The sequence below is a fragment of the Astyanax mexicanus genome, chromosome 18 (assembly GCF_023375975.1).
Source record: "Astyanax mexicanus isolate ESR-SI-001 chromosome 18, AstMex3_surface, whole genome shotgun sequence".
Classification (NCBI taxonomy): domain Eukaryota; kingdom Metazoa; phylum Chordata; class Actinopteri; order Characiformes; family Acestrorhamphidae; genus Astyanax; species Astyanax mexicanus.
Window position 1 is genome coordinate 11,217,050 of NC_064425.1, and position 14,419 is coordinate 11,231,468.

At 40.5% G+C, this 14,419-nt stretch overlaps 1 protein-coding gene and 1 long non-coding RNA gene across 6 annotated transcripts in view; one reads left to right on the forward strand and one right to left on the reverse strand.

Annotated features, from left to right (window-relative positions):
• The window catches only part of LOC103041854 (cGMP-dependent 3',5'-cyclic phosphodiesterase), a 364,471-nt gene that overhangs the window by 101,510 nt on the left and 248,542 nt on the right, over positions 1 to 14,419 (reverse strand). For all 5 annotated transcript variants that reach the window (XM_022669594.2, XM_049467139.1, XM_022669603.2 and 2 more), the window contains one exon: positions 5,347 to 5,444. In XM_022669594.2, coding sequence (XP_022525315.2) covers positions 5,347 to 5,444 — 98 coding nt within the window. The remainder of the gene's footprint in view (positions 1 to 5,346; positions 5,445 to 14,419) is intronic.
• Positions 12,481 to 13,114, forward strand: LOC125782605 (uncharacterized). The gene is made up of 3 exons (XR_007425326.1): positions 12,481 to 12,564; positions 12,922 to 12,984; positions 13,048 to 13,114. It is a non-coding gene; the product is annotated as an uncharacterized LOC125782605 (long non-coding RNA).

The following is a 14,419-nucleotide window of genomic DNA, read 5'->3' on the forward strand; positions in this document are numbered from 1 at the left end:
GATTTTTTCTCTTTTTACCTACTGATCACCATTGACTGTTGTAGGCTACATTCTGACATCATTCATGAAGTTCTTTACACAAAATCACTTTCACATAAAGAGATCAGAATGAGTCGTTTAAGGGCTCTGTCACTTTTATAAAAAATAAACTGTTTACACCATGTAAATGGTAAAACATGAACAAGCAATTTATGTTTAATTGCGATTAAAACTCATTATTTGAAAGTACATCTGCTGAGCAGCTTCAGATCCCTCCCTCAGACAAAGTCTGCTGCCTAATTCTGCTGTGTACTGTCTAAGGTTCTCCACCACAATGACTGAAACTGTGTTTCTTCAACTGATCTAGTGGGTGGAGCTCTGGTGGGGGGTTGAGCCAGGGTGGTTCTATGCAGGGTTTCTTATTGTGACATCACAATAAGGGAGCAGCATCCAAACGGCTCATAGAAGCCTATAATGATCCCTGACACCAAACTCTTTCACCTGATTCAAAGAAAACGGAATTGGAACCCAACTGGAAATACAAAAGCACACAAAAAGTACGTTTTGCAAAATATGTCCCCTTTAAATACAGCTATTGTATTGTGATTGGCTGAGAGACTTCCTGATAGCAGCACTAATTTTACTAATTTTAACACCAGTGTTCTAGGGTTAAAGGGAATGATGTTACTCCCAAAAAACACCCATAATTAATTAAGAAAATTAGTACATGACTTAAGCGCGTTTCGAGATGCTCTTGGTATATTTTTTTTGTGCCCTCATGAAACCACAGACATGCCTTAAATCAAGCTGCACGATACGCAATTGACTGGTATGAGTCCTAGAAAGTGTGTTTTAAACCTTTGCTAAAAAGAAGAAGGTTAACGTGGTTCACGCATTCAAGGTAGAAGCTTCTGTTAAAGTGAACGGTGGAGGGTATAACACAGAAAAGAACCGTCTAGAACCAGGAGTTCAGCTTTGCAACAGACTGGAGAGGTAGTTGTGATTGACAAGCTCAACAAAAGCTGAACGTGGGTGAGGACGCTAAAGCCCGTGAGTCAGGATTTAAATGCGTGAGTCAGAGGAATAGGTCACTTACAGAGAATATTTCCTTGATGAAAGGGAGAGCGAAATGAGACAGAAGCACTTCCCTCTATCCTGAAGTCAATTTCATTCAATTTGCTTCTAGGCTCGAGCTTCCGGACATGGAAATAAAACGTAACAAAATAAGAGGACAAAATGACGAATAACAAAACACAGACAGAGACTCATTATAGAAGGACATGGGCTCACAAACACATACATCACGTGCTACTTGATGGAGACAGCTTTGGGATGACCACACCTGTGTATGTTGTGAGGTGTTATCTTGTGAGTGAGGATGAACACTGGCCAGTGTGTTTAAGCCAAAGAGAACTGTGTAGAGACGGATTATCGCTGGACACCATTAGGAATCTCTACAACTCTATGCTGAGTTATATAAGTGTTACACATTAACATGCATGAGACGGATTACCGCTGGACACCATTAGCAACCTGTACAACTCTATGCTGAGTTATATAAGTGTTACACATTAACATGCATGAGACAGATCACCGCTGGACACCCTTAGGAACCTCTACAACTCCATGCTGAGTTATATAAGTGTTACACATTAACATGCATGAGACGGATTACCACTAGACACCATTAGGAACCTCTACAACTCTATGCTGAATCATACAAGTGTTGCACATTAATTCTGTATGTGTAGATCAATCAATCAATCTATGGGCCCTATCATACACCCTGTGCAAGGTGTGTCGTAATGTCCACAGCTGTCTATCTGCCAACAGTCGATTTTCACATCCATGCACCTAAAATCTTTAAATAGCAAAGGTGCTTCTGAATATATCTACGGACAGTCAGGTGCTCATTGCTATCTTGGCACTGCACAAACCCACACCGCGTGGCAGAATACAAAACACAATAAAGTAGCATTGTTCTACAGCAACACAAAATATATGTAACGGTCATATTACTTTCGATAGCAATAAATGAGCTACTTAGCGAGGTGAGGGGGGAGGTGGAGTAAACATGAGGTAATTGAATGGCCTCCATCCACGTGCTTGTAAACGCACGTGTCGAAAGCTGTGCACCTCAGTTTTGCAGCGCAGATATTTCCAGTTACAGCTGAATTCATGTTTTTAATCCCTGAAAAACGCTCTTATTTACTATCTAAAAAGCCATTTAAATGCTTGATTAAAGAGCCGATTACTGTTGTTTTGCTGTTTTCCTCGGGTTTTGAGTGCTCGGCGCTGACTCAGCTCTTGATTGGTCCAGACGCGAGACAGCGCACAAGTGGGGGGGTGGATCTGGTGACGTCATGGGCCCTGCATTGTTTAATATCGCGATATATATCATCAAAAAAGAACATTTGCAATGTAAAAATTTCACAATATCGTGCAGCCCTACTGAGAAGTGTTGGATACATTCAGGTAGCTGGACCGCTACACTAACAATATGTCAAAGTCAGAGCGCACCTGGCTCTTAAAGGGAAAGGGAATGACGAGTGATAAGCTGTATTTCTGGTTTCATGTTAAGCCCAAAACACACCCATGATAATTTAAAAGAATCAAGAATACAATTCAGGAGGCATTTACTCATACTTTTCCCGTTGTTCCGATAGTAAAGACAGGCAATAGCATTGCAATTTGACACTTACTTCTGAGTGCAACTATTTTGGCAACAATTTATTTGAAAATGAATGCACACTGGCTCTTTAAAACGTAAAAAAAGACACACACACACTTCTAACCAGCTAATCAGACTGAATTCTGCTTCAGTTCACGTGGATGAATTCTCAGGTCAGCTAATAATATCACTCACCTATGCACATGCACACACCCACACACACACACACACACACGCACAGTGAAAGCATGGATAAATGGGTCGATGATAAAAGATGTATTGATCAGCCATCTGCTGCTGAATTTAGACGCCTAACAAGCAAATCCACACTCATCTGTCTGTCGAGCGAGAACGACAGAGCGACAGAGTGAGAGAGAGATGGGGGAAGAAACAGATAGGAAGATAGGATAGAAGGAAAGGAAATTGAAGGCATAAATAAAGGCAGCATTGTGCGAGTGTGAGCGCGTGTGTGTGAGTGTGTTTAATTTGTATTGCCCAGGCGCCGTGTCCGGCTGTGAGAATGTGTCGTTGTGTTTACTGCTGATGTCATAAATCTGCCGCTGTGTTGTGCCTCGGTTACACAGAGCGGCCTCCAGCTTATTGAGCCGCCTGCTTTACGAGCTCATACTCGAGCTCCCTTCTATTTACCCATCCGTGTGTCTGTTCCCAACACATAAAGACCCAGAGATTTAGTACAAAAGAAAGTATCTAGAACTCAGAACATATGCTGATGAGAAAAAAAAAGGACGTTATAGACAGAATCACAATGTAATCTAAGGGTGCAGACATGGAAAGCTGACAGAAAAAAAAATATTTGTTGACTCAATTTCTTTGATTTGAGTCATGTTGCATTGACTCAGTTAAGTTATAAAGATATAATGTCTTAAAGAGGAGATGTTTCACCTCTTTTTACACAAGTTCATAAAGTTCTTTGCACAAAATCACTCTCACATAAAGATAAAGAGATCTCTCCAGCTCTATTCTTATCAGTTTCAGTCCCTTTTAGAACAAGCCATTTAAGGGCTCTGTCACTTTTTTGCAAAACATGAGCCAGCTAGTTCATGTTTAACTGAGATAGAAGCACAAAACTCACTATTTAAAAGTTCTTACGTAAGTTCTCTCCTTATCTGCTGACTTGCGTAGACAGTAGCTACAGATCCCTCCTTCAGATGAAGTCTGCTTGCTAAACCTGCTGAGACCTGTCTAAGGTTCTCAACCTGCAGACGGAAGTGACCGAAATGGCGTTTATTCAACTAATCTAGTGGGGGGAGCTCTGGTATCCAATGCAGGTTTTCTTATTGTGACGTCACAATGGCTCATAGAAGCATATGATGATTTCTGTCATCAAACTCTTTCAGCCTATTCATAGAAAACAGATGGATTTACTTTTATGTTGTTATCTAAAAGTATTTTATTAATATAAATAAATTAGATTTTAGGTTATACAAATTTGGCAGAACCTATTTTCAGCTTTCTCAACAATGAGGTAATATAACATGGCTAATTTTCTCAACTTATTTGGTAAATATAAACTTAATCTTGGAGTGTAGGTTATGGACAAATATACTGTGATATGCTATAACACTGTTGGGTACATCACTCTACATCACTCTGCCTCCAGCCTTATGTCATGTGATCACAGTCTGCAGTGTGCAGTTTGAGTTTTCTGTTATTCACAGTGTGGGTTACTAGATTCTACTGTTTGATAAAGAGCTTTTCAGGTCTTCCTTTAGCAAAGCAGCCTCAAACCATATAATTTTCACCACCATGCTTCACAGTGGCTATGGGTTCTTGTGCTCAAATGCTATGTTTAGTTTTTTTTTTCTGTGGCAAAACATGTCTTCTTCTTAGTGTGTCCACATAATTAATCTTTGGACCAATTTATTACTGAAGTGCTGACCTTCTCCTAATGTTTTTTGCACACCTTCCACAAAAAATATACCTTGTTCAGACTTTTTCAGACAATAGATGGTGTACTTTACCACCAACTGAGGTGATAGCTACCTGTTCCCTCTGGGTGCTGGCAGCTGATGGCAGAGCTACATGAACGGGATTCGAACCAGCGACCTCCTGTTCATAGTGGCAGCGCATTAGACCGCAGGACCACTCGGCGCCCTCAGACATTTTTTGAATTTTCTGAGTGTTCTTTACACACTGTGGAATTCCTGATATGACCATGTTCCCCATTGTTTTGAAGGTTCTCCACTTGTAAAGGATTTTTCTGACACTAGAACAGCTGGTTTGTAAATGTTCTGAGATATCAGAACAATTCTCTTCTTCTTCTACACTCATCTTTCTGAAGGATCAGAGAACACTTTGGACCTGGTCATAGTGATGCAGTTACTTCAACCACCAAGATCAAAAGCCATACTAATATTTACCCATGTTCTAATCATCCTAAAATGATGTGCTGATCCCATATTCTTATATGTTTAGAATTTTTAAGCATGAATATTGTAAGGGAGTCCTAAAGTTTAGCTCATAAGAAAGATTGTAACATTTAAATCAATTATTATTCATTATATTTGCATGTTTAGTTATATTATCTCCCTCTCTCACTACCGTTCAAATGAAGATCAAATATGAGTCTATATGTTTGTGTGACATGATTAATAATAAATACATTTTACACAGGTGTAACACTAGATAAAAGCATTAGCCATAAAAGCATTAAAAGCAGTTCCTCGTGCCCTTACCTGAGCTTGCCTTCCACTTCATGGGGAGGGATTTCATGGGGCGGATCCTCACACACCAACTGAGACTCTTCCTCCAGCAGGTACACGAATACACTCTCCTGAAAAATGGAAAAATACACAATGGTAAAGATAATACATTGGATGAGCAAAGATTTTCTGTCTCTACATATTTGTCCTTTGGTTTTTTAATCACTTTTATTTCTTTTCTGTGCTGCAAATGCAAAAAAATCACAGTAAAAATTTTTATCTTTAAGCCCAAATGTTTTTACCCAGATAGCATAAAGAATCAGCCAATCATAGACTGCAAGTTTAAAGTGAAGGGCCCTTCATATACCGGCGATAATCGGAGAGACGCAGGAAATGAAAAAGCATATGTGTTCTGTGTTCACACAATGAAGCCTCTTCCATATGAAGACTGTTCCATGTGAGTGACAATTGCTGTGAGAATCTGATTGTATTCAGTGGAAAATCGCCTACAAGGTGATGTCGGAACAGCTCCTTCCTACCTGCACTCGCTCCTGAAGGCTTACGCTACCTCCCGGCCGCTGCGCTCCTCCAGTGAACGTCGCCTCGCTTTGCCAAACATTCCCACAAAGCAATCCAGACTGTTCTCATACAGAGTTCCCCAATGGTGGAACAAACTACCTTCCACTACCAGATCAGGAGAATCTCTCACTATCTTTAATAAACTCCTGAAGACAGAGCTCTTCAAAGAGCACTTACTCTCTTAACACCTCTAACTAACTACCTTCCACTACCAGATCAGGAGAATCTCTCACTATCTTTAATAAACTCCTGAAGACAGAGCTCTTCAAAGAGCACTTACTCTCTTAACACCTCTAACTAACTAACTACTTCTAACCTCATTTCCTTCTTCCCCTCCTTCACTCCTCTATCCTATTATTCCCCTTTGACCTCCTTTTATCCCTATCCAAAGATGTTTTTCCTTTAAACTTATTTTACATTGTACTTGACTATTGTAAGTCGCTTTGGACAAAAGCGTCTGCCAAATGTAATGTAATGTAATGTAATCATCCCACACAACTTCACTGCTCAACAGCTACAGCTCTACAGATTTAAATGGAAACATACAGTATAGAGTACAACTTGAAATCTTGCCCTCTTAGGACTAGGGCTGCAACGATTAGTCGATATAATTGACAATGTTGATTATTTAAATTTGTTCATTTGTAACAGTACCACATTGCACCAAGTGCCAGGTACATAAGCTCGATGGGAGACAGATTACATATTAAATCACTAAATATCAGTAATTTCCATGTTTAAACACCATTCAGATATTTAAATGCCATTTAAACCTCATGTTCTGCTGTTTTATCGTTTATAGAGATGGCAGAAACAATCGTTGACTAATCGACTAAACGAAAAAATAATCGTCAGATTAATCGACTACCAAAATAATTGTTGCAGCTCTACTTAGGACCCTTTTTAGTGATCCATAGTGCACCGGTCAATCGCTCAACGTGCATTGTGACGGCGTGTCTTTGGTATTGTGAAATAATAGGCTTTGCGTGGCTCAAAATGCTCAAAAGTCATGAACTTGGGTTGGTATACAGTGAATATTCCTATTTGAGTAATGTTATAGTACATATTATGCCAAGAACTACTCAACTAAGTAAAGAAAATCAATCCAAAACATTTCAAGAACTTTTAAAGTATCCTCAAATGCAGTCAAAAAGACCATTAAAAACGTGACGATGGAACTGGCACTCATCAGGATCGTCCCAGGAAAGGAAGAGCAAGAGTTCTCTCTGTTACACAGGATAAGTTCAGAAACCACAAGTTAACAGCACCTCAGATAAGAGCACCTAAATGATTCTCCACAGATGTATTTTGGTTTGTTTAACACTTTTAAGTTACTATATGATTCATTATAAGTTTCTTCTACTGTATAGCCTAATATTGGCTATTTCAAGCTGAGTTGGAATCTACTAAAGTTCTAGAAGTTTTTGTTTAAGATCCTGATTCTGCCCATTTAAATAAAAACTATAAATTATGCTGTAATTCCAAGTGGCCACTATAATAGACATTCTGAATATTCTGAAACATATCACTGGCCTTTTCACCAGGTGAAGGCCAATCACATTGAATTTGAAGAGGGCTACAATAGGTCAGAACCAATTCGGCTCAATTTATACCTTCAGCGCCTGACAGAATGTACCTTTCACTCTACTCAGTAATCTATAAAGAGCAGAGCTTTTTAAAACATCAGTAAAACCCCACTGACTTCCCCCATATTTAAAGCTATTATAAGAACTTCTGGAAACGGAACTGTGAATTACGGAGATTTCAATTGTGCTGCATGAAAGGAGAGTAACTAGACTGATCAGACAGGTGCACTCTAGGTGCTCATTTATCATCAGTGGGAGTAGATAAATGGCTGAGGCTGGAAATGGTCACCTTAATGTTACAGTGTCAAAGGCTCTGAGATATCATGACATTAACAGTGGTGTGAAAAAGTACTTGCCCCTTACAGAGTTCTTATGTTTTTGCATTTTTGTCCTACTTACAATTTTTCAGATTATCAAACAAACTATCCAAACCAATCCAGCCCTGTGTGAAAAAGTGTTTGCCCCCCCCCCCCCCCCCGAAAAAATTTTGAGTGGATAAGGGATACAATATTGTGTTTAATAGCACCAGTGTGCTGGAACAACCATTCCTGCTAAGCCTAATATATTCATTTCTAAAAACTGGGGTGTCGAGTCACTTTTCGCAGGAGTTCTTCTGGCCACATCACACGTCTTTGCGTACTTACGTTACATATACAGCCTCTAAAAGAGGATCCGGCTCAGTTTTACTAAATGCGAGTGGCTGGTGGAGCATTGGAGACTTCAGAAGAGGAAACTCAGAGCTCAGTAGCTCATAACTAACCACAACCATGATTACTGGCAGATCTGTAGAATCAAGATATCACTTAAATAGAACCTGTCTGACAACATGAAGCAGATAAAAGATCCCACAATGCAACACTTTAAGCTGCAATCTGAAGAAATTTCAAAAACAAATGAGAAAACAAAGTCATTGATCATCTAATAGTCTGAAAAAGGTAAAAAAAAACAACAGTGAGAGCTATTTTTCACTAATGGAAAAACATAGAACACTGTTGAACCTTCCCAGGAGTGGCCAACCGACCGTAATTACTCCAAAAGGGCATGGACAACTCATCCAGAAGGTCACAAAAGTACCCACTTTGCCTTTTTCCTACCTCCAACACAACAACTTCAAGGACTTCAAGAAGATTGTTTACTTGCTGCCCAATACTGTCTATCCACCGTTTAAAGCTAGCAATGGAAACAGATCATAAGTAAAATGTTCTTCACTTCACCTGGCAGAAGTTTTAATGTCATGGCTGATCACTGGCATATACAGTAACAACCTCTTTGTTGCCTCCAGGTTCTTCTAGGAACCCCTAGAAAGTTCTTGAGATAATAGTTTCTCCAGGAATCTGGAGTTGAACCCATTGGGATAGCTGGAATTTCCAGCCACTGTATATTTTCACCATTTTCACCACAATGTTTTTTGCAGTGTTAGATCTTCAGTTCCCAAACTCCTGGATACTACACCCACACACATCCCAAATATAACCCTCTACACAAGACCTGAACAACTTCTCTATCTAATGACCTGTCAACCACCCAACTATCTAGCAGAAACTTTAGTAAGTCCTAAATGAACATGTCAAGGTTTTTCTAACTCCAGGGTACTTAAATCCACCTACTCCTAACCCCCTAACTATAGTGTAGCTCTGCAAGTTCTTCAATTCCGCTTCTGGAGGGACTGGGATCTTAGTTGAAGCCTACTTGGATGGAGTTTTAACAGTTTGTAAGTTTGTTTATACCTAATTCTTTAACATTCTGCTCAACATTTTGGTAGAGCACATTTTGAGCCACTATGCTGTATGTTAATGAAGAAGGTGCTGAACTTAATTCAACCTTATTGTGCCATCTCTACCAATCAGCAGGGGTATGATAGTCTAGAAAAAAAAAACCCACTGGAGGTCGCTTGGTCTGTCAGTAGTCTGCTTTTCCAGTTCTTGGTCTGTAAATTGGTGGAATTTGATAAGAAGTTTATGAGATTCTAATGAATATTATTGTTGAACGTTAATTGATTAAAACTGTACATAACATACACATTATTATTATTATTATTATTATTATTATTATTATTATTATTATTGACTCGGAATATCAGTGTTGGGTTCTGCTTCAGTCTTTGTTAAGATGACCAATTAAAATATGTATTTCTAAGATATAGGCTGTAATATCAGAAAGAAAACTGACAAAAATGCCGGCCTGTGACGAGGTTAATGTGACATATATTTGATATCTGTTCGCCTTTTGTATGTAATACACATGCATGATTTAGCAGCGCTTCATGTTAAGTTTCCCTTTAACCCTTGTCAAAATCTCAAAAGCTATGATAGAGTTCAAACTGCAGCTTGAGCTTATTACTGATAATTCATTATTAAGCCATGGTCAGGATTTTTATTTTTTTTTGTTTTCCGTTTCTGCTGCTGTTGCTGCTGTGATCTCTAGCTGCCTATGGTTATTTCATTAGGAACACATGTCACATGGCTGTGACACAAGACTTCTATGCTTCTGTTATCCTGTTTTTGCACTATAAGGCGCACCATATTATAAGGTGCAGATTTTAATACAACGTACTGAAGTGACAAAATCGGATTTGAAATGGCAGATTTTATGTGTTTTTTTGCTGTTTACACAGCCACACAAACCACACACCTGTGTCACACATTTACCTGCAGTCTGAATGTAGCCAAAAAGGACAGAGATTGAAGTTTTGACATCACAATGATGCAAAGTAAAGCCAGAAACTTCCAGAACAGATCAAGCAACCCATGACAGGTCCACTAAGATTGAGAATTGCTCTGATGGGGTTGGATTATTTTCCTGTCTCAAATTCTTCCATGTATTGCTGGAGAACTGTCTGATATGACTCCTGTTTTAAGTTTGATTGACAGCTTAATTTCTACTCAGGTTGAGGAACATGCTCTACAGTTTGACATTGCTTGACTTTTACATGTTCATTACCAGCAGGCAGGAGTTCAAATATCCTCTAAGCAACTTTGAATTGGCGAGAACTTCCACCACGTAATACACTATATGGACAAAAGTATTGGGACCCACAGACATTCATTGTTTCTTCTGAAATCAAGGGTATTCAAAATAGTTTATCCTGCTTTTGTTTGATTTCTGAGGCATTGCTGTGATTATCTGATTGCATTCTCAGAAAACTCCCCACATATATGTGTGTAGCATGAAGAAAGCAGGAGCGCAGAACAGCAGTGATGTTGAGAGAGTAGTGTGAGGAGCTGGTTTTAGTGTATCGGCAGGTTTTATATGTCAGTGTCAGTGCTAGCTGCAGAGTGGCCAAATACACTATACAAGCTAAACGACATGAGCAGCTCTGTGATGGAGGTCTAGAGGTCAGATAACACAACCTGTACATCAACAGATGGACTACAGCTCTTTAACATTTACTGTCCAATAAAACATATACAGCCCCTGTGTGTTTACTGAATACAGGTAAAATGACTAAGTGAGGGAGGATAACACACGGCCAATAAAACACTCTGCAGCTACAGCAGAAAAGGATTGATGGATGGATGGATGGATGGATGGATGGATGGATGGATGGATGGATGGACGAATATGTACATGGATGTATGGATGGATGGGGAAATTGATGGACGTATGGATGGATGGGAAAATTGATGGATGGATGGATGGATGGGGAAATTGATGGATGGATGGATGGATGGATGGGGAAATTGATGGACGTATGGATGGATGGGGAAATTGATGGATGGATGGATGGATGGATGGGTGGATGGATGACTGATTGTCAGTGTATGAATAGATTGGTGGGTGGGTTTGGACGAATGGGTGAGTTTGGATGAGTGGGTCGATGGATGAGTAAATGGATGAATGGGTGAATGGATGGATGTGTAGATGGATGGTTGAATGGATGGGTGGATGGATGCATGGGTAGATTGGTAGATGAATGGGTCGATGGATGGATGGATGGATGGACAGATGTTTGCATAGGTGGGATGGGTGGGTGAGTGGATGAATGCATAGGTGGGTGGGTGAGTGGATGGCTGGATGGATGGATGACTGATTGTCAGTGTATGAATAGATTGGTGGGTGGGTTTGGACGAATGGGTGAGTTTGGATGAGTGGGTCGATGGATGAGTAAATGGATGAATGGGTGAATGGATGGATGTGTAGATGGATGGTTGAATGGATGGGTGGATGGATGCATGGGTAGATGGGTAGATGAATGGGTCGATGGATGGATGGATGGATGGATGGATGGATGCACAGGTGGGATGGGTGGGTGAGTGGATGAATGCATAGGTGGGTGGGTGAGTGGATGGCTGGATGGCTGGATGGATGGATGGATGGATAGATGTCACAACAGTGAATACACCCATCACATTTTTTTGTATTTATTATAGGACAACACTGAAGATAGGACACTTAGATACAGTGTAGAATAGTCAGTGTACAGCTACAGTATACAGTATAATAAAACTGGGTATACCCCTAAAAAATGCCCAAATCAGTGTGCACAATTAGTCATTTTCCCTCCCTGGTGTCATGTGACTAATCAGTGTTACAAGGTATCAAAATTATAAAAAAAATATTTACAATAATGTGAGGGGTGTACACACTTTTGTGAGATACTGTAAATAATCTGTCTCTCTCTCTCTCTCTCACTCTCTCTCTTTCCCACTGTGCATCAGTAAATATGGCTACCCTCCACATGAGTGCGAGTGGCTTTCTCAGCTGTGTGTGTGTGTGTGTGTGTGTGTGTGAGTATGTTCCAAGCAGTCAGAGGTTAATCAGATGCAAAGCACCCTCATCATTCCGCAGGCTTCTCTAATCGCTGTGGCGACAGGACAATGCAACCCCAATTAGGCACCCGGAGAACTGTTCCGGTGCTTACAGCACTGCCACACACCCTGTGTGACAATAGGAGAAAATGTATCAGTCTGATCAGGACTGGGCAGGCACTTCTGTAAGCAGTAGAATTAAACATTTATTTTCTGGCAGAGTTCAGAGTTTTAAATCTGTGTGAAATACTGGGTTTCTGTCTTGAGGTTATGAGGTATGAGCTGTAGTTTGGCAGGTATGAGCTGTAGTTTGGCAGGTATGAGCTGTAGTTTGGCAGGTACGAGCTGTAGTTTGGCAGGTAGGAGCTGTAGTTTGGCAGGTATGAACTGTAGTTTGGGAGGTACGAGCTGTAGTTTGGCAGGTACGAGCTGTAGTTTGGCAGGTACGAGCTGTAGTTTGGCAGGTATGAACTGTAGTTTGGCAGGTACGAGCTGTAGTTTGGCAGGTACGAGCTGTAGTTTGGCAGGTATGAACTGTAGTTTGGGAGGTACGAGCTGTAGTTTGGCAGGTACGAGCTGTAGTTTGGCAGGTACGAGCTGTAGTTTGGCAGGTATGAACTGTAGTTTGGCAGGTACGAGCTGTAGTTTGGCAGGTACGAGCTGTAGTTTAGCAGATGTGAGCTGTAGTTTGGCAGGTATGAGCTGTAGTTTGGCAGGTATGAGCTGTAGTTTGGCAGGTATGAGCTGTAGTTTGGCAGGTACGAGCTGTAGTTTGGCAGGTACGAGCTGTAGTTTGGCAGGTGTGAGCTGTAGTTTGGCAGGTATGAGCTGTAGTTTGGCAGGTATGAGCTGTAGTTTGGCAGGTATGAGCTGTAGTTTGGCAGGTATTAGCTGTATTTTGGCAGGTACGAGCTGTAGTTTGGCAGGTACGAGCTGTAGTTTGGCAGGTACGAGCTGTAGTTTGGCAGGTATGAGCTGTAGTTTGGCAGGTCTGGGCTGTAGTTTGGCACCTTTAGGGGTGGGAATCATAGGGGCATCTTATGATACAACGATTTTACAAAACTGTGATTCTGTGATACTTGATATTTCACACGACAATTATCTACGATACTTCACAGCATCTGTGTTACTGAAGAGGATAAAATACTTCATTCCAGGAATTATGGATTTATTGGCATCAGTTTCACTGCATTTAACAACCAACATTCTTCACCGCAGGTTTATTAACCCTATTTACTTAATTATAGCGCCACCATGTGGAGTAATGCAGCAATAACTTTAGTAACACTTTACTCACAGGGTTTTACTGTGGGACCAATGAAACTGATGTTAATAATGATAAAACTGTAGTTCTGAGTGAAGGACGGTGTGGAAGTGTAGCTTATATACAGCTTCTAACGAGCAAAGCACTAAACACTAACTAATGTAAAGTAAGGAAATTTACAGATACAGGAAACTTTATAGATTTCAGTGATATTCAGTAATATTTTAATATAAGCTGAATTTAGTTTCTGAGGTCATCTAGTTAGTTCACCATCTTTGGATGCTTCGAGTACTAACAGTGGTACCTGTAGCACAGTTTGAGAAACACAGGGTTAGTGTATGCATGCATATTTGTGTGTGTGTGTGTGTGTGTGTGTGTGCAGGCTAGTGTACTCAAGGTTATTAAAGGTGCCCAGACGCTGAAATAAAAACGCTCTGTGAGCAGACATCCCAAATCCCAATGGGACTGGTTCCGTGTGTGTGTGTGTGTGTGTGTGTGTGTGTGTGTTCTTTTTGAAAGCACTCAGTGACATCCCTGAGCATGCACCACTGTTAGAAGAATAATCAATACAGAGACGCTCGGATATGACATCAGTGTGTGTGTGAGAGTGTGTGTGTGTGTGTGCACTCTAAGCAAACCAGCTCTTGAGAATGAGAACAAATGTACATCAATAAAGCCTACAGGCAGATTCATTTCTGATATCCCCCTCTCTCTCTTTCTCATCTCCCTCTCTCTCCATTTTTTAGCTTTTTCATCTTTCATCTTTCTCCCTCCTATTCTCTCTCTTTCACTTTCCCTCTCTCTCTCCCTCTCTTTATTTAGTTTTTTCCTCTCTCTGTCTCCCCCTCTCTCCTTCTTTCCCTCTCTTTTTTGCTTTCTTCCTCTCTCCATCCTTTTCTCCCTTTCTATCTCCTTCTCTCCTTCCCGCT